This window comes from Lutjanus erythropterus, chromosome 3 (assembly GCF_056507025.1).
Source record: "Lutjanus erythropterus isolate fLutEry1 chromosome 3, fLutEry1.hap2, whole genome shotgun sequence".
NCBI classification, from domain to species: Eukaryota; Metazoa; Chordata; class Actinopteri; order Lutjaniformes; family Lutjanidae; genus Lutjanus; species Lutjanus erythropterus.
The window spans coordinates 30633884-30655925 of record NC_139319.1 but is presented as its reverse complement, the minus strand read 5'-3'; the positions used below and the strand labels follow the sequence as shown (position 1 = coordinate 30655925).

General features: G+C 39.9%; 2 protein-coding genes across 6 annotated transcripts in view; both read left to right on the top strand.

Annotated features, from left to right (window-relative positions):
• Window positions 1-13827, top strand: part of LOC146330263 (SEC14-like protein 1) — a 39987-nt gene extending 26160 nt beyond the window's left edge. The window contains exons 8-17 of one of the 2 annotated variants that reach the window (XM_084715788.1): window positions 248-437; window positions 1465-1553; window positions 1829-1899; window positions 3466-3637; window positions 5396-5530; window positions 5708-5842; window positions 7252-7503; window positions 7615-7793; window positions 8259-8285; window positions 10851-13827. In XM_084715788.1, the coding sequence (XP_084571914.1) occupies window positions 248-437; window positions 1465-1553; window positions 1829-1899; window positions 3466-3637; window positions 5396-5530; window positions 5708-5842; window positions 7252-7503; window positions 7615-7793; window positions 8259-8285; window positions 10851-10956 (1356 nt within the window). In that variant the 3' untranslated portion in view covers window positions 10957-13827. The remainder of the gene's footprint in view (window positions 1-247; window positions 438-1464; window positions 1554-1828; window positions 1900-3465; window positions 3638-5395; window positions 5531-5707; window positions 5843-7251; window positions 7504-7614; window positions 7794-8258; window positions 8286-10850) is intronic. The other variant, XM_084715790.1, reaches the window with a different exon arrangement.
• A 3294-nt stretch (window positions 13828-17121) lies between these two features.
• LOC146330262 (endonuclease V-like) overlaps window positions 17122-22042 on the top strand; it is an 89084-nt gene continuing 84163 nt past the window's right edge. For 2 of the 4 annotated variants that reach the window (XR_014769264.1, XM_084713511.1), the window contains exons 1-2: window positions 17125-17280; window positions 19277-19448. Coding sequence is in view for 3 of the 4 variants with exons in the window: in XM_084713511.1 (XP_084569637.1) it covers window positions 17237-17280; window positions 19277-19448 (216 nt within the window). In the remaining variant the exon portion in view is untranslated. Of the gene's footprint in view, window positions 17281-19276; window positions 19449-22042 lie in introns of all 4 variants that reach the window. The other 2 variants (XM_084713536.1, XM_084713527.1) reach the window with 2 other exon arrangements.

The window sequence follows — 22042 nt, the reverse complement described above, 5'->3', positions numbered from 1 at the left end:
TGTCAGCATTCACATGTAATCATTATCAGGGATCTGCAGAGCAGCAGAGGTCAGGTTTAGTAGACTTTAAATCCTATTTTAGTCTGACAGCTACCAGCTCCTTTTATACATGATAATATGGCTAATTGACTATTTAACTGAGCCAGCTGACAGTGACATTAACAGTGTTGTGAAAGTTGTGAGAGGTTTTTTTTAATTTGTTATATTTTCATTATTTTGTACACAAATCTCTCCTTCAACTATCCAGATCCCTAAGGACGAGCACATACTGCGTTTCTTGCGTGCCAGGGACTTCAACATGGACAAGGCACGGGAGATCCTCTGCCAGTCGCTGACCTGGAGGAAGCAGCACCAGGTGGACTACCTGCTGGAGACCTGGAGCTCACCACAGGTCCTCCAGGACTACTATACAGGGGGCTGGCACCACCATGACAGAGGTAGGTCTGGATAGACAGAACCAGCGGATTCCCTTTAAAGGGACAGTTCACCCCAAATAAAAAAAAATATATTTTTTGTCTGGCCTGTTGTGTTGTTTATCCATCTAGATAGGTTTGATGTGAGTTGCTGAGTTTTGAGATGTCAGCCATATCTGCCTTCTCTCAAATATAATGGAACTAGATGGCATTGAGCTTGAGGTGCTCAAAGTGCCAAAAAATACATTTGATTAAAAAAAAATCCACAGCAACGTCTCTTTCCAGAAATCACAACCTGGTTACTCAAGACAATCCAGTTTCTCCAAAACTCTGCAGCTCACACCAAAACTATCTAGATGGGCAAATGGCACTACAGGCCAGAGTGAAAATAAATATTTCTATGAAAAAAAAAAAAAGCTCACATCCACAACCATACTCAAAGACAGCTGAACATTTAAACATGCTACAGTCTCACATGTGTATACATACACAAACGTGCATACACTTAATAATTTATGTAGGCTGTGACAGAGCTGGCTATATTTACACCGTTAACTAGTGTAAGATCTAAGTTCTCGAGTTTCTTACAGACTCGAGTTACAAACTCACACCTCATGAACTAAAGTCATTCTTAGCAACCTACAGCCTTCAGCCTTCCAAGTGAATTAAACATGAAGTCAATTTGTAGGCTCTACTTGGTTACCCAAATAGCTTACACACACTCGCACAAACTCACATACTTCATTTTGGTGCCTGCTGTGGATGCCTTGTTTTGAACAGAGTGTGACTGTTGACAGTATAAATCAAATTTAATTGACTTTTATGTTCCCACATCAGTGAGCAGCTTATCTTCTCATTTCAGTCTTTTCTATTTTGTATGAGATGAACAGGGAAAAAACATGAAAGCATTTTTCAGTGTACACAGTCACTAACGGTTTTACACAACAGAGGAACAAAGTAGCCAACTATACAAACCGCTCCATGTAATTTGAAGCCTTGCAGAATATAAATAGTGTGATAGTTCATGTAAATATTTGTGTTATTCCTCCAGATGGTCGTCCTTTGTACATCCTGAGGTTGGGACAGATGGACACCAAAGGACTGGTCCGTGCTCTTGGAGAGGAGTCTCTGCTCAGACATGTATGTGACACACGATGCAGCACACTTCAAGCTTGCATGTGCCAGTGTAGGTCGATAAGCTTATAGGTCAGGCAGTGGGTGGTTGGATTACACGTTAAGGAATTAATGTACACTGGTGTATCCTGACATGTGTATTAACACCAGGATGTATACAGTACAGTGCATATATAAATAGCCTGCTTGTTTATAATTTGCTCGGGTGACGAGTACGACAGTTAAATGCTTTAAAGGTTAAGATCACAATAGACCACTGACTTCATGTTGTGTCAATTTAGGTGCTGTCCATTAATGAGGAGGGTCTGAGACGTTGTGAAGAAAACACCAAAGTGTTTGGTCGACCCATCAGGTAAACCTTCAATATGAATCAGTGTAAAGCTGACATGAGTAAGTTCAGTCAAGTCATTTCTTAAAAAAATGACAACAGTCTCTAGTTCCTGTTTCTCAGGTATCTGGATTTGCTGATATTTCTTTCTCTTTAATTTCTTTGTAAACTGAATATTTTTGATTTTTGGACTGTTAGTGGGACAAAACAAGCAATTTGAAGACACTTTGTGCCCTGAGAATTAATAAAATGAAAGTAAAATTCACTATTTAAAGGGGTTAGCCACATGCTGATGCAATTAGTGTGTTTACATGTACACTGGTATCACAGTTTTGATCTTAACCAGGAAAGATTGTTTACATAGAACATGAAAAACCTGGTAATTTCTATCCCTGTTTACATGATCTGAAGAGTATCCAGGTTTCTGATCATCTGTGTGCAGATGTATGCTTATCTCTCACCATCTCAACCACTCTGTTCTGCATCAACAAAGAATGGTCAGGAACCAGGATAAGATGCTTACATGTATCCTGTTTTCTGTCGGAGTACTCTAAGTTATCTCAAAACTGGAGTAAGGCCTTTTCCAGGATTCTGAGACCAGGACATGACGTTTACATGTACAATACAAAACCAGAATACTCTATAAAACTGATCATAATGAGGATACTTGTGCACGTGGACACAGACTCAAATGGGCAGCGAGATGTTAAGTGGCATTGTTATAAGGCTGTGCTCAAAAGAATCCAAGAAACAATATAAATCATAATAAGAGTAAAAATAAGCAAATGCACCTCACAGAGAGAGGATAGTGTGCTAGTTAAGCCTGAGAATATGCAGAAATAAGAGGACTGAGTTCACCATCCTGATGTCCTTAATCAATAAACAATCAAAAATTAATCCCAGAAATATTTATGTAATGATGAGAAATGAAAACAATCATCAGTTGAACTCGTAGATCAATAGTAATTTTCTTCATAAAATTATAATTTTTTTAAATGTGGTCTTTGCTCCATACAAATGCAGGAAAATATGAAAATTGTTCTTAGCAAACGACATTAAGCAGCATACAAGCTGTTTGGATTGAGTTCAGCAGTTGTCTCCTGGACACAGGTGCACACACACAGACACACACACACACAGCATGAGTGAGACCAGAGAGAATTATCTTCCTCCAAAATGGAAAGAATGTACGAGGCTCCTCTCTGAGTGCTCTCTGATTCAAATGGCGATGGAGAGAGTGAGAGGGAGGGAACAGAGATGCTATCTGTCATCTGTCAGCCCTCTCCAACAGGAGGAGGTGGCTGGGATAAGAGCCACGCAGGAAGGCATGTGAACTATGAATGGCTGTCAAGTCACAGCCCTCAGCCAGAGCAGATAGACGGAAGGGGAGGATGTGGATGAAGGGGGGGGAGGGGGTCTAGAATTAGCAAGTGTTGCCTTCACCACTTAAGCTTCACTTCAGGATGACAGGTGCTAAGTGGTAGGAAAGAGGCTGTAGCCCAGTTGTGTGTGTGTGTGAATGTGTGTGTGTGTGTGTGTTTGTGTCGTGCATTTATCCACACTTAAATCCTCTCTCTTCCTCTACTGTAGCTGTTGGACATGTCTGGTAGATTTGGAGGGGCTGAACATGCGTCACCTGTGGCGACCTGGAGTCAAGGCACTGCTAAGGATCATCGAGGTTGTGGAGGCCAACTACCCAGAGACTCTGGGACGGCTGCTTATCTTAAGAGCTCCCAGAGTTTTCCCTGTTCTGTGGACACTGGTGAGAACCACGATGGGATACTTCTTACTGTACCCATTTCTATAGGTTTGAAAGTTGTTTCTAGTGTGGTCCACCCCCATTTTCATACATGGAGACATCATAAATATGATTTATAGAAGTATAGCCTTATAGCGGGGTTGTATGAAGGAACTTAGTGAAAGTGGGTGTATTCCCTACGGTAGATGATAGTCGACATGCCCCCAGCTTGGAGAAGCAGAGGGGAGTACGGGCACAGAAGCTAAGCAATGTGAGCAGGGTTAGCAGCAAAATGTATTTTAGCCATGTAAAAAAATGGCCCACAGTAATTTCACTTCGCAGAACACAACATCCTGGTCTACCACTGCCTTGCTGTTAGTTTGTTTTGTGAATGCAAACAAACCTTTTAAATAGACTTGCACCGATTAATTGGCAATGCTCGGAATCGGGCCGGTTTTCACGTGACCGGCCCTGACCGGTGACCGGCGGATCAGGGTCACATATCAGATTCTGCACGATGTTCTGCACAATGGTCACATCATGCGCGCAGCAGACAAACTGACCGTGATATCACCACAGCACTGATAACAGCTACACACACTCAGACACATGCTTGCTTGAAGATGGTGTCAGCGACAGATTCCAAGAACAGGATAAAGAAAAGACAGACAGTCTACAGCGAGACAGAGCAGCTGACAACACTGCAGAACAACCATAAACTCTCTAGTTCTTCAGGCTAATGTTAGCCTGTTCACAGAGGGACAGTTAAAATCTTACCTCCTGTTCTGGCTGAAGAATAAACAACCTGTGTTGATGTGTCTCCTCAAACATTTTCTCATCCAGACTCATTTAACTTCTGCGTCTGTTTTTCTCACGGCAAAGTTTTACCGCAGCAAACTGTTGCACAGTATCAGTCTCTGGTTTGTTTACATCTGCTTCCCACATGATCTTGTGAGATCACGTTCACCCGATTCATAATCTTAATATAAAACTATAATAAGGCCTGGCTGTAACCTGCAGAAAATTTAAATAATATTTAATGAATATTTAATAGTGTTTTATTATGAACATCTAATTTAATTTTTACAAGAAAAGTTATAAAAATGTTTGTGAATGCTGTCAATTACAGTTCTTAGAAAGACTGAAAATCAGAATCCGACAAAATTGGAATCAGCAGGTCAGACCCTTCAAATAAAAACTGGAAATCGGAATCAGCCAAGAAAATTGAAATCAGTGCAGCTCTACTTTTAAAACACCAAAGTCACACAATAACACAAAGTCACACGACAACACAAACACATTAACTGATCAAAGAAACAGTAGACCAGCAACTCATGTTTCCTGCAAGGTTGAAATTATTGATTTTGCAAATGGAATCTGGTTGGCTTTTAGACAGTGATATTTGGGTTATATACCGTTGGCTTCCCACCGGAAAAGGCTGTCTGTTGGCAAAGTAAAATGATGAAAATATTCTAAATATAGCGTACACTTACAGTGATTTAACTATGTTTTACTGTTGATCCTGCCCACAGCAGTCCACACCAACTATTGATAAGTACTTCATACAATCCAATTTTAAATAATCCAAACTATCTCTGTAGGAATTATCATAGAATTGACTTAAATGTCCCTATAAGCAAACACAAGCTTTACAAACTGGTAGCTTAGTGTATAACGACCACAAACAGGCACGTGCTGTGTTGTACATTTTTGCTATGGGAAAAAGGATTCAAATAATTTGATGTGTCAGTAACCCATATTCACGTGCGCCTCTGCCCTTAGGTGAGCCCCTTTATTGACGAAAATACCCGCAAGAAGTTCCTCATCTATGCAGGCAATGACTACCAGGGTCCTGGAGGGCTGGTGGACTACATAGACAAGGAGATCATCCCTGACTTCCTGGGAGGAGAGTGTATGGTTAGTGTCTGAAGATTTAAACTGTTAGGTTATCATTTGAGAATATGATTTAATTGTAAATAAGAATTTTCTGGGGTAATGCCATCCACAGTGAGCTCTCCTTTACTGACCCAGTTCTAAGTGTGTGTGTGTGTGTGTGTGTGTGTGTTTGTCTTCATGCATGCTTCTCCTCTGTAGTGTGAGGTACCAGAAGGCGGCCTGGTTCCCAAGTCAATGTACCGCACGGCTGAGGAGCTCGAGAACGAAGATGTCCGCCTATGGACCGAGACGATCTACCAAAGCGCCAGCGTCTTCAAGGGAGCTCCCCATGAGGTGAGGCTTCACACAGAGCCTCAGAATGAAAAGAAAGGATGGAAAGTTTGTGGTGGCATTTTAGATGAATATGTAGGGCAGAACAACAGAGAGCCGCATAATGTTTCTGATGGAGGTTTTGTTGAAAGTTTTGCCATCTAGTGGTTGTGTGTGGTAATTGACTTCTGGTTTTTGAATTCAGATGTGGAACCAGTGTGATCTGGCTTTGAAACATAAATTGTGTGTAGAGACATGCAGTTAGTCCTGTTACATAATTTATACCAAAGGCACAGATGCATCGTCGTACATGATCACCACTCTGGAAATAATTTTTATTTCATGTTGATAAGCTCATAACCTCGCAAACAGATGTTCACAGTTTTCTCTCACCACTCATTGTCGCCAGGGTTCAAAATTAACTTATTGTCAGCTGTCCAAATGGAAACAAGGCAATACAATTTTATTTATTATTTTACATCAATGTTGTATATTGAGATTTCAGTGTCATCCTCTATTGATTGATTGTTTAATTTACTTTTACTATTTACTTTTACTTTTACTATTATTCACTTTCTTTGTTAGTAGGATGTTTTATAAAGTTACACAAAAAACAAAACTAGTGTTTTGGATTTTTTCACCATGTTTCCATTTCCACAACAGCAGGTGAACTGCATGTAGAGGAGGCTTGTTTTTAATGGTGTTGTAGCCTCGAAACGATTGAAACCAACATGGTACTGAATACTGTCGGCACCAACAAGGTGCACTAAGATTAACAGGAGAAATCACTTCCCAGTCAGTGTTTCTACAATAGCAATGTAATATTGGAGGATATTTCTCTTTGTGTGTGTTTCTTTGTAGAGCATGTGTGAGAATAAACAGGTAGGGAGAGCTAGAGGGAAGAGAGTTTGTCTACTTCATAATCAATTGGGGATGGTGGCATTCTTTCACATAGATTAATTAAAAAATGGATGAGTAAATGTGTTGCAAAATATTTTCACTTCATTCTGACACTGTGGCGGGATAAATTAAATTGTTGCTACCCACCACAGTCTAGGTAATTAATGGGAAACACTAACAATATTTGGCCAGTGCCTGTTGCTAATTTTGGTCCCCGTTTGTCACTGATGGTGTCACATTTAGCTGGTGCTTAAATTACGAGCAACAAAAAATAAATGCAGTTGTGTGCATTACAAGTACACCAGTGTTATGAATGATAATGAGTGTGAGGTTCACAGTCATTGTGCTCCTGCATTATCACTTTGAACAAGAAATGATGTGTGTAGAGAAAAATAAGAGCTAAAGAGAGATGTAAAATGTTTCTCTTTACTTTGGTTTAGTTCTCATGTTTCTCTCCTGAGACATCTAGAAATTGTAATTTTTGGCCAATCTTCCCCTGGCCGTCCTCTTTTCCTCCTCTCTTCTCCAACCAGGTTCTGATTGAGATCATTGATGCCTCCTCAGTCATCACCTGGGACTTTGACATGTGCAAAGGGGATGTAGTTTTCAACATTTACCACTCCAAGCGAGCCCCCCAGCTTCCACGGAAAGATCCCCTGGGAGCCCATGGCATCACATCCCCTGGAGGCAACAACGTCCAGCTCATCGACAAGTCCTGGACGCTGGGGCAGGATTACAGCATGGTGGAGTCTCCGCTCACCTGCAAGGAGGGCGAGAGTGTGCAGGTGATGTCCCAGAATCGTGAATTGATGAGTTTTGTTTTTTTGTTTAATATTTTCCAGTTGTTTTTTTTCTTGTCAACTTTGACGTTGCCTGTCATATTAATCTGTCATTAGGGCTCCCATATTACACGGTGGCCAGGTTTCTACATCCTTCAGTGGAAGTTCCACAACATGCCGGCTTGCTCGGCCACCAACCTGCCCCGAGTGGACGATGTCCTGGCCACCCTACAGGTCTCCTCGCACAAGTGTAAAGTCATGTACTACACTGAGGTGTTGGGCTCTGAGGACTTCAGGTTAGTAACTCTGAGTGAGTGTGTGTGTGTGAGTAAAAGACAGATGTACATTTGTGTCCATGCTATATACATTAATTGTACTGTTCGTATGTGTCCATATTTTTGCTGTTTTTAGGTGTTTTATCATGATGTTGTGATAGTTTTAATTTCAAACATTATTCCTTTATGACTGCTCATTTTTCACTCCTGCCTTCTTTCAGTTTTCCCCCTCTACAACCTACCACATAGTGCCACGTATGACATTTGATATTTGAATGAATCAAGTCTGTAATGTTGCTTAAATTACACTATGAAAAGCCTTACGAGCATCATGAGTTTTTGTAGGCCCAGAGTTTTGAAATGAGGATGCTTCCCTCCCTTGGAGGCTCCTTTAATCCAGCTTTTTTCTGTCCAATTGGCTCCTGTTCTATCGCTCACAACCCCCCCCTCCTCCTCCTCCTCCTGCTCTGTCTTCTTCCTGTGAAGAACGGCTTGCTGTGATGTGCAGAGTTTGTAAGTGGCTCAGTGTTTGCCCCTTTTTCTTTAGCACTAGCTCATTGCCATCACTGCTAATTTGAACAACGCCGTCATGGCAGTCATGCCTCTGATGCAGCAAAAGAGAAGCTTGTTTGCATCTGTTCTTGCTTATGGCTTTTGTTAGCATTGGCTAACAGGATGTTGCTGCTTTGTTCATGCCAAAGACAAACAATTGTTGCACTGAGGCTACAGTCTAACCTATGATCCACTGGTTGGCTTCAGTCACCCTGCTTGCATGACTAATATCAGGAATCCTAGACTGGGTTAAGTTCTGCACACTAGCGCTCAACTGCTTTATAACCAAGCACACACACACACACACACACACACACACACACACACACACACACACACACACACACACAGACACACACACACACACACACACACACACACACACCAAACACCTACATGTGGTATACCTACTTACAGACACATTTCCTGGCATTTTTTTTTTTTTGGCACTCATCTGTTTGTTCTACCGACACACTGAATCTCACTTTGCTTTCAGTACACCTGCTGTTTCATTTCTAAAAGCCTTGAAATCAGTCATCTAACTCATTGTCATAGCATTTAACTGGATGTTTTTGGCTGAAGGTTGTCATATCTTGTTGAGATTGAGATATCCTGAATATTTGATACACCAACCTAAACTTCTCTTGTCATGTCTGTAATGTACCTGCATGGCAACCTGAAAACACGTGCCAGGCATGCAGTAGGACAGTGATGGTATCATTTGAAAGTGTGCCATTTTATAAACTGAACAACTAATGGCTTCATCAAAAAATAAAAGCATCAAATTATTCCATAATGAAATCAGTTGTTAGCTGTAGCACTTAATACAAATGCAAGTATCACACTTGTTCATAAACACTTCCCCTAAATACCCATATAAATGAAAAAGTTTAGGGGAAGAGCAAAAGGTAATTTTTTAAGAAAAACCATAAATACATCTTTTTAATCCAGAATCAAATCCACTAATTGACAACTTAAATATTACCTAAATTATAAATAACTAAAACTGATGCAGTCGAAATCTATAAGTTATCTATCTGTCTACCCGTATTGTTCAAAACCAGTAACCACAACCTCAAATTAGATAAATGTTTATGCTACAGATGCTCACTATACCTGATCAAATAAACACTGTATATACATAGCAGTAGAGGATATTAAATGTCGATTAAATAATGTATTTACCAGTTGAAATAATAGTAGCATGCTAATTTTGGCTCGACTTAGTTTACAAAAGATGTTTGCACCAAATCCTGCAGGTCCTTATTCAGACTTTTATTTATTCATATGAGAATGAAAGAATTGCTAACTGAGAGAGTCTGACCCCTGAAAATAACATGATGCAACCAACTGATGGATTTATTAGAAAAGTCTGTTGTGATTGATACCTCATAAACAATTTTCAGCAGAGAACAAACACAGTGTTTTGTTGTCAAGTTAACGTTGGGTAGACAGCTGATATGACCTGGTGTTTATTCATTTTACCCGCTGAAAGGGACAGTCAGTGCCAGCCAAAAAGGAGCAGCTGCTACCTGAATGTTCTGTACACCTAGCTAAAAATAAGAGTGTCAGAAGTCAATCATTTGTGTTGGTGTGCCTCAGTAATTTCTCATATGTGCACACCATAATATAATCTGTAAAATGCTCACACTGTAGTGCTGTTTTGCTTTTAAAATAGTCTGAACACAATGGTGCTTTTTCTAAAGGTGATGAATAGAGAGTGTGGTCTACCTTTGCACAAGATTTAATATAACCTTTATGTTGGAAATTTATTGGGAGTCTTGACATAAAATATAATTTTTTGTGTCCTTATAATGCTTGATACAAAACATCCTAATTCATGCGTTGTCATACATGTAGGTATATATTATACATTATAGACATGAGCTTACTGAGAAGAATGTGCTACAAAATGTACACGTTGTCTTTATATTGACCCTTTAATTTAGACAAACACCAAGCAGCCTACATACTACATTGATAAAAACATGCTAAGATTGTTTACGTATTGATGTAAAATTAATGCACAAAAACACAGAAAAATGCTTCATGCTTTGCCATAGGCAGGTAAGCCTTCAAACATGCAAGGAGGCCATAACATCAAAGCCTGTTTTGGTTTTGCATATGAGTGGATCTGTTTCTGCCTTCAACAAAACAATCTGAACTTCAGCAAGAAATCTTTTCCCCAAAGTATTTTTGAAAATACATAAACAACCAAAGAACTTGGCATTTTGATTTTTCCTCACCTACTTCAACTCATTTCTACATGATCCACTGCTGGGTGTTGCAGCCTATGGCAGAGCCTGAGCCTCGTGTGCCACACAGAGTGAATCAGTCTCCATCCTGTAGGTTTGATCTGGCTGCATGATTCTGCATCATGAGCACGAGTCGTGCACACAGAATGCATTCAGTTAGTCACTGGCTGACTCCGGTTGCTCTGGTGTTGCATATGTGTAAAGTTTAGCTGTGGAGTGTGAGGTTTGTGTCCACTCACATGTTCTCTGGATCTCTTCTCTCTTGTTTCAGGGGTTCGATGACCAGCCTGGAGTCGAGCCACAGTGGCTTCTCTCAGCTCAGCGCTGCCACCACCTCCTCCAGCCAATCGCAGTCCAGCTCGATGATCTCCAGGTAGAAACTGGAGCTGAGGACATCAGTCCCCACAATCTCCCCCTCCTAACCCTTACTGTCAACACCGAAGCCAACTCTCCTCCTGCCCTTCCTCATCGTCTTTGGACTCTGTTCCTCTTGCACAGTCAGTCTCTATGGAACTGAAGCATGCTTGCACAAACAGAAGACAAAGAATTTAAAAAATCCGAGGCAAAAAGAAAAACACAGACTGTGTACAATTTAAAGGGCTGATTTTTGCACAAAGGTCATATATTTTTCGTGCCTGGCAACTGTGCTGGGCAGCGGTTTGAATCAGAATATTAGCAGAATGTTTGTTTGTGTCGTGTCTTGTGTGTGTGGGGGGGTGGGGTGGGGGGTAAAGGTCGGGAGATGAGTTTTAGTGCCTTTTGTGGCACTGGAAGCTGAAAGAAGCAATATATTCTCATCCTGGGAGCTACAGGACCGGATGAAGACACTGGAGGCGCTGTTACATATATGCATTTACATCTACACCCACATATACAGTGCTGAGATGATGCAGACCTCATTCTTGTGCGAAAAACCTGATGTGCTGTTACATACAAACACCACTGCACACACACAAACGCACATGGACGTTTAATGAGATGCAAAAATTTACAGTGTTTGCCATATTACCAGATGGGTTTGTTTAATCTGGTGATTTGTTTATAGGTCAAGTGTGTGTGAGCGGGGTGAATTCTTAACTAGACCTGGGTCGAATTATCACCTGCAAATAATTCGTTTGGAGCTACGTAATGGGCGGACCTTACTGAATCATGACGATGCAGATCAGCAAAGTGGCCAGTTGATGGGAGAATAACAGTCAGATGTTTTCCCGCGGCTGTGTGAGCTTTCTGTCACTCATTTTGTCGTCTTACGTGGCAAACCCCACTCGTCTGTCTCACGAGGGCTTTATCACACCTTTGAGAAGCATTTGAATATTTGACCCGGGTCTAACTCTTGGCGAAGTAATCCGCTAGAAGCAATAACACGAGTTTGACTTTCTACTGTGTGAAATCTTTCTATTTATCATTAAGATGTTTATGAGGATCATGGGTGCTGATTACAGATGAGCTTTTTTGTCACTGAATTGTGCACAGGCGGGCAGGCAGACGGGGCAAACTGAGCCAGTGAACAGCTGAATTCACATCATCACTTTCTGTTAGGAGAGAAAACAAATAACTCGCCACATTTCCTCCTGGACATGTTTTGATTTCTTTTCCTTGGAATGACCGCGGTTAGTTTGCTTTCTATCTAGCGTCTGCACGATTTGAGGACCTCCAGTCACAAAGGAGATGCCTTGTTAACTGATTTGTGAATGTGCTACTGATTGGCTAGTGCTCGCCAACCAATGAAATGCCTGAATTTGGAGGGTTGTGACGTATTTGAGCAGAACTGCCATCATTCTCTACTTACTTTCCAGAGTGATGTAGATTTCAGTGTGCATTAGGGATGAATGTTACTTTGTGATTATCATTTGACGGTGCACCAGTAGGCGACATATTGATACTGTAACATGTGCTAGTGTTGGTTGGAGTTTGTTACTGAGTACTTGATGGAGTGAAGCAGTGTGGTGTGTTACTGCATGCTCATGTGGTGACTGGATTTACAAATCTATAATTTAAAAAAATAAGATATAGCCATTTTTAAGAGTCATGTGTCAATAAATACCATTTTAGCCTTCGTAAGCATCTCTTAGAGACCTACCTGCTTTTTTCAAGGTCATACATGATGAGCGATTGTGAGTTGAATGAACATTTCTAAATGCAACACATCCATGCAAACTGTTTTTTTTTAAATACGGTTTATCTGGTTAATAAGCAGCGATGACTTCACATGGATCTGACTACCCCATAGAGGGCAGCAATGGTCACCATTGCCAAGAGTTATTGCATGCTGTTGCCATGGTTACTCAGTGCAGCTGACAGCAAAATGAAATATAAATAAATAAAAATACAGGGAAGACAGGCTTTCTCTTTGTATGGGAATCAGACTCCTGACAATAACTGGCCCTGCATCTTGTTTTTGATACATAAAACTGCTTGTTTTTAAATATGAATGAAAGGTCAAGGGTTAACTTGTGGTAACTATGTCATTAACTGCAATAACATGAAATGCTTTACTGAGAAAAAGGACCTCCTCAGATTGTGGGGCTAATAAGTGTGTATGACGGTGTAAAAGAATGAATGTTAAAAATGGTGGGGCTAAAGGATATGCCTGTAAAATGTGTGTGAACACTCCTCCTGTCCCTCATGGCAGGTGTGTTTCTCAGCTCGGCCTCTTCTCACTTTCTAAAGCATGTCTAGAACCACACAACTAACTTTCCTTCACCTGTTTATTCCTGCTCCTCTTCTTCAGTGGTTCGATGATGATCAAACAGGTAATATCACTTGCAGATCTAGCTACTCTTGTCCTTGCTTTTATCTCTCTATCTACTCTTTGTCACTTGTACACTCCAGTTTTGCTGTTTTGCTTTCAGACACTTTTCATTGTGTATTATCTTAGAAAGCAGAGTGGACTGTGATTGAAGCCATAGGCATAAAGAAGTGTACTCAGATTGGCTCGGATGTCGTTTGTTTCATTTCCTTTTAAATTCAGTGTTACAAATACCAGAACACTTCCATGATCTGCTGTCTCCTTTAGCTCTTACAGTGTGTACACTTTACATCAAGATCTCATTGACAAATGAGGGCTATAACTGTTTGTCTCGTCTGTTCAACACATCGGTCTGTCTCTCTGCTTCCTTTTCTGACATCGTTGCATATCTTCTCTTTACCTTGATGTGAGGAATTCTGTAAAAAGTTCATGTTTGAATTAATAAGAATATGGCGCCTTTACATTTTTGAAAACATTAAACTTGAATTATGAGAAAATACATGCACTTGTGTCACACTCATTTATGTTTTTCATCTGTCTTTACCGCTTCTACTTATGTGATGAATCAAGTTAAGTACAGATTAAGATCCTCATTTTAAAATGCATCTGCTGCCAAATTTGGAAGAATTTTTGTGAATTTGTGTTTTACTGTCCACATTGTGTAAATATTTAATTTTCTATGGTTCGCATTATTTTATTTTATTGTTTTACATTTAATAGACCAAATAAACATAATTTAAAGAAATATTAAAAAGAAAATGAATAGGGTGCTCCCATATCTCAGTTGGTAGAGCGTTTGCCTCATGTACTGAGGCTGCCGGTCCTCTGCAGCAGTCACTGGTTTGATTCCAGCCTGTGACCCATTTGCTGCATGTCATTCCCCCTCTCTCTACCACCTTTCCTGTCATGTCCTCAGCCGTCCCTATTTAAAATAAAGGCAAAAGCACAAAAAATAATCTTTAAAAAGAGAGGGAAAAAAAAGTAGGGTACACTGCAGGATGCATTACCTTAAAGCAATACAGTACCATGATGCTAAGGAATGAATATGGTTATTGTTTAAAATTCATTACAGTATTAATGGAATATATTCAGTTGTCTCAGCAGTTTAGATTTTGTTATTTTGAGATGAAAGATGAACTCTTCAGGAGTTTGTCTGAGCGTTACCCTCACACAGCATCGTACCTTTGTGGAACAGCCTAATGAATGTGTTTGCATCAGCAGCATATTTCAGCAACCTTTACAACAACAATCTATAAAACCAAAATATTCTTTTTAAAACAGATAGTGAGTCACATTTAAGTGTTAATTTCTGTTACATTTAAATGCTTGTTTTCAGTCTCCTGGTGTGATTCCTGACATACTGTATTTTGCCAGTATTTGTGGTGTTGCTGTCATATTTGACTCACTGTTGATGAGCTGAAGTAAAATAGTAATCAGTGCATTTTGCACCCCATCTTACTGTTTGAACAGTATATAAACCTAAATACACAATACCAAAAATGCCATATGGTATGGTGTTACTTCAAGGCAACGTTTACGTTTTAAAGTTTTCCATCACTTAATTTTCATATAGAGTACATTAAACAATCAAAAAATAAACTTCTACTCATCTATTGATGTGAATCCATTTTTTCCAGACAAATGTCAAAGACGTTTTCGGACTTTTTATTTTGAAAGGTGATGAAGCTGTGCCATGTGCGTTAGGTCCTACTAAAAAGGATCTAACGTGACCTCCAGAGAGTCATGTGGTAAATTAAAGCACTGCACTGGCTCTTTCTTAAATTATTCCACCACAACTGAGGATGTATGGTGTGAGTGTAATAGACCAAAAACTTGTAAGTTACCTAGAGGCAACATTGTTACCATAGAGGGTTAAACTGCTGAAAACTGTGTTAACATTTTGTAATCACTATGCTGCTTGCTGCTTTCTTGTGTTAACGGCTTGTTAATTAATGAGAATCATAAAAATGGGTTTCATGTTTGCTGCATCACTGACTTCAATAATGGTCACAAAAGATAATCTGTCCCCACTGACCTGAATCTCCTCATCGCAGCAAGCTGTTTTTCAGTCTGAATTTTCCTCTTGGGTGCTGTCAGCTCTGCTGTGTGTGAGCTCATGTCATATTACTGTGTGTAGGGGGGAAAAGCAGAGCTGCCGACTGTGTAGATCAAAGGATAGAGAATGATAAAAGAAAAAAAAAATACAGGGTGTGAGATCACACCATTGTGAAGAACTACTCTTGTATGATTAAAATGATGTCTGTGCAGCAGGGCAATGAACTGTCATCTCAGGGTTTTTTTTGTTTTTTTTCAGAATTTAGACAGAAGAGGTTATGACATCCCTTTTTCCACATCAGTCAATCTAGTGTGCCTACTGCCTATCAACATCAGGCAAAGGGACTGCTGAAGAAACCTAGCCTTTAGCTAACTGGAGTGCATTTATTATGCATATTATTATTATTTATTTATTAGTGCATTTGAATGTTGGTTAATATACATAAAGCCTTTTCATGTAAATATATAAATAAATTGATTAAAACATAGCTGGGTATCATGCATGTGGCAGTAGAAATTAATTCCATGACTGGCCAAGAGATGAAATAAAAAGAAGAGCAGGGGGCTAAGACCAGAGCCCTGAGGAACACCATACTTCACATTCATATTTTGAGATTTTGAGTCTGCCTTTTTACATTTTATTTTCAACATGAAAGGGAAAATTGTAGTTTTGAAAACAGAAAAACAAAAATAACCAATAAAATGAATGGCAAATAGCAAAGTCATGAAAAACAACATAAAAATAATTAATGTCCAAAAAAAGAGTAGGAAGAAGTGAATACTTATCAGGTCCTTACCTCTTTTTAATGTTTCATCAGTAAACTTTGAGTAAAACATGGATGTTCCAGCTTTCTCCCAGTGTTCACTCTGCACAACTCAATCAAATCAATTTGGTAGTTTTATTTGATTGTGTAAAGATAGGCAGGAAATGTGGGGAGAAGTGCGAAGGGCAAAGGTCTTTGGTTGGACTCAAACTGAGGACATTGTGTGTTTGTACCAGGGCAACCCCAGCTGAAACAGTTTTCACAGGTCAAGTTGTTTCACTGGAAGATGAGCTCACACGTAACTCTACATCCTCCTCTGATTCTCCTGATCTCTAACATTGTCCCATCTGTCCCTGTATACGTCTTACCTTTGTATCGAGTATTTCCACTGCCTCTCTCTCTCATCAGCTGATGTGTCAGCTTCAGTATGTGCAGAATTCCTGTATTTCTCTCACCATACCTGCCCAATGATAAGCCCTGCAAGTCTAATGAATCACTCATCCTTCTTTTTAAAAACAAAACATATGTATTAATATTCAACTCTAACTTCCTTTCTTTCCTTCCTGTAGTTTGGAGATCAGTTGAGATTTTATTTGTAGTCAAGTCAAATGTGACTTTGATGGTCAGTGTCATGGTTCTATAATGGTCCATTTATTCTGATGTGACCATGTGTTTTTTTCTTATTAATGATGTGAAGGTGGGTCAGGTCCATTAGTCCATTAAACAGAAGGAGAACACACATACAATAAGTAGTACTACTGTATGTTTTTTGATATTACTGAAAAAAAATGATAATAATATCACCAATAAGATGTCATAACTAATAAAAAAGTGATTTCGAGCTGCAATGTCAGTACAGCAAAATGTTTAAAAAAAAATGCCAGCTCTCTTTCAGTGTAATTTGCCATTTAGGCCTCTAGATGGCAGGATTCACCCGCATAACACCACGCTGACGCCAGCCGCAGGCCCCGCCCTCACAGTGACGTTGCACACGGAAGAAAAACACAACACCCGGAGCTGGTGAGTCACACGTTTACTCCTGTCATTTGGTTTTCCTCGTCAAAAAACTCCTCCACCCGGCTGAGACAGATGAGCGCTCCACCTGATGAAGACCTGGTGAAGCAGTGGGAGAGGTCAGACTGTTTCCTGCTTTAATCCACACTAGTGTACCACATACAGGACAGTAGATATCAGTAGAACTTGTCCCCGCAGTGGACCTACTTCTTCTCATTCAGTAACATGAAGAGACCTAGTGCACAATTACATGCTGCTGACAGATGTTGCTGTACTTATTGCTGCAGTTACTGTTGCCAGCAGCTCTGGATGTTTGCCACCGCAGCCCTCAGCAGCCATTGATTTGTAAGTTTGTAAAGATGAGGCCAGTGATGACACCATGATTTCATATTATGTCCTCATGCTGCCTGCCATCTACACAGCTACAGCTCACAGCTGACACTCTGCCTGTTGGGCTCAAAGTACCAAAAAAAAAAAAAATACATTTGAAAAATTCAAAACCTGTGTGTCTTTCTCAAAATAATGACTGAATGAATTTTTTAAAAATGTATTTTTTGGTGCTTTGAGTAGTAAAGGACTATCGCCATTTAGTCCCATTATAATGGAGAGAAGTCAGAAATCCCTACGAAAACTCTGCAACTCTCACCAAAAAATAGGAATTGATAAACAGCATTACAGGCAAAATACATTTGTGCTCATAAGTTTACATACCCTGGTAGAATTTGTGATTTTTCTTTGGCCATTTTTCAGAGAATATGAATGATAAGAGAAAAAACTTTATTTTCCACTCATGGTTAGTGGTTGGGTGAAGCCATTTATTGCCAAACAACTGTGTTTACTCTTTTTAAATCACAATGACAACTGAAACTACCCAAATGACCCCGATCAAAGTTTACACACCCTGGAGATTTTGGCCTGATAACATGCACACAAGGTGACACAAGCAGGTTTGAACAGCTACTAAAGGTAACCATCCTCAGCTGTGATCTGTTTGCTTGTAATCAGTGTGTGTGTGTATAAAAGGTCAGTGAGTTTCTGGGCTCCTGACAGACCCTTGCACCTTTCATCCAGTGCTGCACTGATGTTTCTGGATTCTGAGTCATGGGGAAAGCAAAAGAATTGTCAAAAGATCTGCGGGAAAATGTAATTGAACTGTATAAAACAGGAAAGGGATATAAAAAGATATCCAAGGAATTGAGAATGTCAATCAGCAGTGTTCAAAGTCTAATTAAGAAGTGGAAAATGAGGGATTCTGTTGAAACCAAACCACGGTCAGGTAGACCAACAAAACTTTCAGCCACAACTGCCAGGAAGACTGTTCGGGATGAAAAGAAAAACCCACAAATAACTTCAGCTGAAATACAGGACTCTCTGAAAAAAAGTGGTGTGGCTGTTTCAAGATGCACAATAAGGAGGCACTTGAAGAAAAATGGGCTGCATGGTCGAGTCGCCAGAAGAAAGCCATATCTACGCAAATGCCACAAAGCATCCCGCTTACAATACGCCAAACAGCACAGAGACAAGCCTCAAAACTTCTGGAACATTTTTTTTACACAGTAATTAACATGATCATTGATGTCACATAAATGTGCCAAATTTAGCCATACAGGCTAATTTTCATCTGCAGTCCCTGGCAGGTTGATGGTACATGTATATATAACATGCAGCATTTACTGAGTATTTAGCAAAATCACAAATTTTATTTATTCTTTTTCACAAATCCTATTTCTCTACATTATGTTGTGTGTGTGTGTAGAATAATAAGAAACATTATGCTTAACTTGTTTAATATGTCATTGCAGAATGTAAACTAAATGTTTTTATGTAAAAGAAATTTACGTTTAATAAGTGTCTCTAAACTCATAATTGAAAATACCGGATTTATTAACAACTTTTATAAATATTATGTAAGTTAAAAAACAGCTAAATCTAAGGTTTCAATCTTTTCCTGCTAATATAGCCGAAGATTTCTCTACATAAATCCATATAGTGAAATTAATGTCAGTGACAGCAGTTACCAATCTTATATTCAGGGTTTTGGTCGGGATGAGTACAGATGGGACATTCTGAATAGTTTTTGTTGTTGTTTGACTCAGTGATGTGTCTTCTGTGCAGTGAGCAGGCCCGTCTCAGGCAGCTGGTGGTGGAGGAAGACACTGAGGACTGGCAGAGGAGTCCGGACTTTTCAGGCCTGGAGAGAGTTGGAGGTGTGGACCTCTCCTTCATCAAAGGGGACGATGTCAACGCCTGCGCCCAGCTCGTGGTGCTCAGCTACCCCGACATGGAGGTGAGCTCTACCCTCATCACACCTTCACCAACTCATAATTACAGATCAACTGAGCAAGCTCTGAGCTCTGTCGACCTCTAGTGGTGACAAGTGGGGATAGCAGCAGAATTGACATTTTCTGACCTTCCACTTACATATATAAGCCTGCGTTTGGGAGAAAAAGTCACATCATCAAAATAGAATCAAGAAAGATGATGACAGAATCCTCATACCAAAACAGATATTTAATTCATATTTGTTGCCTGTCCAAAGGTTTCTGATGTCCTGTGTCTATTTTAACTGCTGTTTGATATTCTCAGGGGATTTTAGAAAGCACTGTCCAGTGAGCAGCTTTTATTTTATTTTTCTCAGACCTGTTGCTTCCCCCTGTTTTCTTTCAAGTCTATGTTTACTTCTTAAATTATATTTTTTTACGGGACAGACGGCAAAGCACACAAAATCAACATCTGATTTATTACACATTCCCTTGTTCTGTAAAAAGTCAGTTAGTCTTTTTCTGTTCCTACAGTGATATCAGTTTTTCCCAACCCTTTTCTTCAGGGGACACACTTTTTAAAAATGACAAACATCATGACCCAGTTCACAATCAGCCTTATCAATACATTTCAGGAAGAGTTCATTTGCACATAAATTCATGTCCCTGACCATTTTTACTGCCATTTCTGCATCACCTGATATTATCTTAACATGTGTCACTGAAAACCACCATAAATACTTAATAAATGAGAAATAAGTGCATTTAGACTGAGTTAACAAGCCATCTCATTGTTTTTATTTCCTCACATCAGGAAAACATGTTGACTAGATACATAAAAAAACAACAGATGTAGATGTAAGGTGGTTCCTTTAAAGGGACAGTTCACTCCAGATCAAAAACACATATGTTTAAGCCAGTCTAGATAGTATTGTAGTACTGCCTTCTCTCTAGTATAATGGAACTAGATGGCACCAGACATCTATACGGCTGAAATCTCCAAAATCTGGCATCTCATACCAAACCTATCTAGGTGGATTAATAGCACTACAGGTAAGAGGAAACATATTTATTTTTGATTCTATGGTGAACTGTCCCCTTAAAGAGCATCTTCATGTGTTTCTTTTCTGTGTTTTTCAAGTGGAAACTCAGACTCAGTCGTTGGCAAAAAGCTGTGATGTAGGTTTGAGTGCAGATGCCCTCCCCTTCCTCAGCATGGAGGGTTTCTATGTAGCAGTGTCGTGCAGAAACCTGTGTCAGGTCAGGTGGGAAAACATGTTCAGAGGGGCTTGGCAAAACAACATTATTATGCTAAAGCATAAATATTTTGACCAAAACTCATATATCATGATATAAAAACCTAAAAAAAAAAATAATGGACATGCCCTTTAAATAAGAAGCTGAAAATAGAACACTTGTCATTTTTTTTCTAAACTGGATCGTCCAGATGTACATTACATATACGTACATAACATACATGAACTTTTACTAGAGGCAAACGGTAAGATCACTGGAGGATGTTCAAACTCAAGTGTCAAAGTTCATTCCTGTGTGAAGGCTGAGCTAATGAAGTGTTCACAGAGAGGCAGGAGACTGAAATTTGAAGAAAGAGGATTTTTATTGCAAGGCTGGATTTGAGCCAGGAATCAGCTAGGCAGTGGAGAACTGGGCTGGTGGTGGGTTGAGCTGAGCAGGTGGGTCAAACAGGAGCTGAGAAGAGTTCAGACTGGAAAGTAATTGATTCATGGAGCGATTCATTGAGATCACCTGTAGCAATTTTGTAAGACTGGGATGTACTTTCCTCACACTATGTTTTAAATTAGGCTACTTCTTCAGTTTTGGTGGGAATTAAAATTTTGATGCATCAACAATAATTTTAGAATCACATTGTAATCCTTTGAAGTGGAATTGAATTGTGAGGTGCCAAGAGATTCCCACAGGTCCAGAGTGTAAACCAGGGAGTGGGTGAGCTGGTAAGTCTTTGCCACCAATATGGAAGCAGCCCCGTTCTGGTTCAAGCCCCTAATTTTGCCCCCCCCTCCAGAGGGCTGGTCCATGCCAAGGTTCAAAGAATCTTGAACAGAACCAGTTCAAGAACCGGAGCTATTTTTGTGGGAAAAGGTCCTGAGTAGGGATCCAAGGCAGAGGGCAGGGCAGACCAGACGAGGGGGTGGAGATGTGGGCTGCAGGGGGCAGACTGAACTGTTGGAAAAGGAGAAACAGGGTTTGTCTGAAGAAAATTGCAATGAGAAAATTTCCTAGAGAGGGCTGGAACGCAGGATGAGTGAACAGGCACTAGGATCAGGTGAGGTGACAGAGCTGGGTCTTTGTGGACGTCGAGATTTTTTTGATGTGATGCAGCTGCTGAAGCTTTGCTCCACCTCTGGCACACCTGTCTCCATTCAAGCAATCACACAAAACCACATGTTGCAGTGAGACAAACTTTAGTCACAACTCAGCGGATGTGCTGAAGAAATTTAAGCTCAGCAGGACGAACAGATGATTTTTTTGACATTTGGATTTTGAGATGTCTAGAAATTTAGATTAGTTGTAATAAACATTTGTAGATTGACTGAGTCATGACCCGATATCAAGCAAAACAATCATACGAAACCATGCA